Source organism: Alexandromys fortis, unplaced genomic scaffold (assembly GCF_014885135.2).
Source record: "Alexandromys fortis isolate MF-2015 unplaced genomic scaffold, M_Fortis_MF-2015_v1.1 scaffold_414, whole genome shotgun sequence".
In the NCBI taxonomy this organism is placed as follows: Eukaryota; Metazoa; Chordata; class Mammalia; order Rodentia; family Cricetidae; genus Alexandromys; species Alexandromys fortis.
The window spans coordinates 160186-164374 of NW_026068287.1; the positions used below are offsets into that span (position 1 = coordinate 160186).

The window sequence follows — 4189 nt, forward strand, 5'->3', positions numbered from 1 at the left end:
TAAGGCTGTCATTTCTTCTACTATTTGGGGCTTAGGAAGCACCTACCCTAGGTGCTTTGCCCTGACTCTTTTACTGTGTTGTCATCATTTCGGCACTAGAGAGCAGTCCAAGCTTAAGATGGCCCACAATCTGTAGCTAGTCTGGTTCAACAAGAATTAGGGGGGAGCTCCTACCTCGAGCTGTACAGCGAGGGGCAGCATCGGAGCCAAGTGGAGCTGGTCAGGATGATCACGGACGTGCAGCTCGCCATCTTCGCCAACATGCTGGGCATGCTGCTTTTCTTGCTTGTGGCTCTCTATCACCATGTGGCAGTCAACAATCCCAAGAAGCAGGAATGAAAGTAGCGCTTTCTCCGCCCCAGGGTTCCAGGACATAGTCTGAGGCAAGATGGAGGGTGCGCGGGGCCTTCATGCTTCACTGCATCCCTCCTACCCATCATAGCATACAAAGCAACTACACCTGGATTTTTCCAAACAACTTTTATTTCCTCAAAGCCTTCCTTAACTCTATGGAACAAGAAGCTGCCACTGAATAGGGCCCAATTTAGGGGCTGCTTTCTTTTCTATTCCCTCCCCCCAATACAAAAATATAGATATTAAAAAAAAAAGAGGTAGGGGAGATTCTTGACTTCCTTAATGTGTCTAGAGGTACTTTTAATGTGTCTAAAAACAGTTTCATCTGTTAAAATTGGTGTGGTTGTGGGGATACTGTTTGTTTACTCTATTTACACTTGAAGAAACTATTGCTTGCTATTGGCTTATTACTGTTATTTTATTTTAAGAAATTCAGTATATGTGTGTGTTTGTGTGTATGTAGGCACACGTGGAGTTCTGAGGACAATCCTTTAGAGTTGGTTCTCTCCTGCAATGTGGGTTCAGGGGATAGAACCCAGGTCATCAGGCTAGGCAGCAAGAGCTTTCTCTTAATCATGGAAGCATCTCCCCATTTCTTATTGCTATTTTAATTGTTTTCTATATTTTTATTTATCTTGGTTCTCTTCTAGTTGTTTATGAAGTTTGATGATATTTTATAGTGGTACACTTTCATTATTTTTACTTTATTTACCATTTTTTTGTGGTTGCCCTGAAGTTTGCATAAAGCTTTTGATAGTTCTTATATCCTATTTTTTTTTTTTAGTTTTTGGTTGTATTTTTATTTTGTCAAACATTTGGAACTAATTTATCTCCCCTAGAACTCTTGCTTGATGTGAATTGGTAGCACTTTATGTTGATGCCTCCTAGCCAGTTCTTTTAATTAATTAATTAATTAATTAAAGATTTCTGTCTCTTCCCCACTGTCGCCTCCCATTGGCAATGTTGGATTCCTTGGGTTGCGATTTTCCTTCTATTACCTTCTGTAGGGCTGGATTTGTGGCTACGTATTGTTTAAATTTGTTCTTATCCTGGAATGTCTTGCTTTCTCCATTGACAGTGAACGATAGCTTGGCTGGGTATAGTAGTTTGGGTTTGCATCTACGGTCTCTTAGCTTCTGCAGTACATCTATCCAGGACCTTCTGGCTTTCATGGTTTCCATAGAGAAGTCAGGTGTAAGTCTGATAAGTTTACCTTTATAAGTTACTTGACCTTTTTCCTTTGCAGCTCTTAATATTCTTTCTTTAACCTGTATATTTTGTGTTTTGATTATTATATGGCGAGGGGATGTTTTTCTTTGATCCAGTCTGTTTGGTGTTCTGTATGCTTCTTGAATATTCAAAGGAATATCTTTCTTTATGTTGGGAAAGTTTTCTTCCATAATTTTGTTAAATATATTTTCTGGGCCTTTGAGCTGTAATTCTTCCCCTTCTTCTATTCCTATTATTCTCAGGTTTGGTCTTTTTATTGTGTCCCATATTTCCTGAATGTTTTGTGATGAGAATTTGTTGGCTTTGCTGTTTTCTTTGATCAGTGCGTTTATTTTCTCTATGGTGTCTTCAGAATCTGAGATTCTTTCTTCTATTTCTTGTATTCTATTGATTATGCTTGTTTCTGTAGGCTCTGCTCGTTGACCTAGATTTTCCGTATCCAGCTGGTCCCCAGTTTGTGCTTTCTTCCTTGCTTCCATTTCAGTTTTCAATTCTTGAACTGTTTCCATTACCTGTTTGTTCGTTTTTTCTTGGTTTCCCAGGGTCTCATGTACGTATTTACTCAATTCTTCAAACTTTTTGTTATACTTCTCATCCATTTCTATAAGGGCATTTTTCACATGTTGTTTAATGGACTCTATTGCTTTCATGAAGTCATTTTTTTCCACTTCTTCCGTATTAGGGTGTTCAAATCCATCTGTTGTAAGATCATTGGGTTCTGGTGTTTTCATGTTGTTTTTGGATTATTGGGTGAATTCTTGCCTTGGCGCCTGCCCATCTCCTCCTATTGAAGCTATCTAATGGGTCTTTTAAAACCGGATCAGGTTTCCCTGTTGGCCAGGGGCTCCTCTTACACAATTCTCTCGCTCTGTTTCCTGGCTCCTGCCAGGGGCCAAGTTCCCTCTCGCCCCTCAGAAGGGTCTTCAGGAACAGGACCTGGCTCTTTCCTTGCTAGGGATCTCGCCAACCAAAGGCCTACCTCTTTGCTTTAATTGTAGTGGGGCGATCTGCTCTTGGTGTTGTGCGCCGGTCCCCTCTGTCTGCCCCCATCTGCACCGGTCTGCTGCCGCCTGCGCTGGTGGTCTGCCACCCCGCCTGGGCCTGTGCTGGTGCCCTTATATCCTATTTGTAACTGGTAAGTATTTCAATCCTTTATGAAACTATGCACATCATACTCTATACTGTGGATCCAACCAACTTTATGTCTACATCAGAAACTGTATTCTATTAATGTTTGGATTCCCTCTCTATCATATCGTGTATTCACTAACCTAGTTTTGATGTTAAGGTCATTGTGTTAGTAGGGTTTCGTTGTGATGACACACATCGGAAAGTCTATTTAAAGCGACATTTATTTTGGCTCACAGTTTCAGATCAGCACTTATTGGTTTGTAAGCCTATTTCAAGAAGAAATATAAACTGGTACTGCTGCTGCATGTTTTTTATCCGAGTTCAAGGCCAGCCTGGTCTACAGAGTGCATTTCAGGACAGCCAGGGCTACACAGAAAAACTCTGTCTTGAAAAACCAAAGGACCTGGGCTGGAGAGATGGCTCAGAGGTTAAGAGCACTGACTGCTCTTCCTGAGGTCCTGAGTTCAATTCCCAGCAAAAACATGGTGGCTCTCAAACATCTGTAATGAGATCTGGTGCTCTCAGGCAGTAGAAACATTGTATACACAATAAATAAATCTTAAAAAAAAGGAAAGAAAAACCAAAGGACCAAGAAAACAAAGACAAAACAAAATGGAAAAAAAAACCCATCATGGTAAAAGGGCATGAAGGAAAGATGATAGAAAAGAGAAAGTGTGAAAATACGTCTGAGCAACAGCCCAGAGGTGCAGCCTGGGGCAGAGACCTTGAGGTAAACGTTCTAGCGTAGCTGCCACCACCCCATCTAATAAATAAAAAACCCAAAAATGTCTGAGCAAGATATGTCTTTTAAGAGTTTACTCCCAGGATACTGTTTCTTCAAAGCAGACCCCCACCCTGTAGCTTTGATTATTTCACAGTAAAGCCAACAGATTATGAGTCCGATGAGAGAGCAATGCATTGCTCAGTTCACAGCCTGCATTGTCCATAGTCTCACTTCTGAACACTACCTCGGAGAAGAAGCCTTCAGCACTTGAGCTCATAGGAGATACCTTTTGTTCAACCTGTGACAGTTATTGCCAATACTTTTGTATGTTGATGATTACACTTGGACTTTATTATATTTATATTAATTATTATTTATATTTTATTTATTATTTATTTTTGTTATTTAATTAAAAATTTCCACCTCCTCCCCTCCTCCCATTTCCCTCCCGCCCCCCATCCCCCTTCCCCTTCCTCTCCAGTCCAAAGAGCAGTCAGGGTTCCCTGCCCTGTGGGAAGTCCAAGGTCCTCCCCCCTCCATCCAGGACTAGGAAGATGTGCATCCAAACAGGCAAGGCTCCCACAAAGCCAGTACGTGCAGTAGGATCAAAACCCAGTGCCATTGTCCTTGGCTTCTCAGTCAGCCCTCCTTGTCAGCCACGTTCAGGGAGTCCGGTTTGATCACATGCTCCCTCATCCAGCTGGCCTTGGTGAGCTCCCAATAAATCAGCCCTACTGTCTCAGTGGGTGG

General features: G+C 41.8%; 1 protein-coding gene across 1 annotated transcript; it reads left to right on the forward strand.

Moving 5' to 3' along the window:
- The first annotated feature begins 225 nt into the window (after positions 1-225).
- On the forward strand, positions 226-388 carry LOC126494830 (dolichyl-diphosphooligosaccharide--protein glycosyltransferase subunit 4-like). Its single transcript, XM_050132252.1, has one exon. The coding sequence runs from the start codon at positions 226-228 to the stop codon at positions 337-339; it is 114 nt and encodes a 37-aa protein (XP_049988209.1). The 3' UTR covers positions 340-388.
- Positions 389-4189: the final 3801 nt, after the last annotated feature.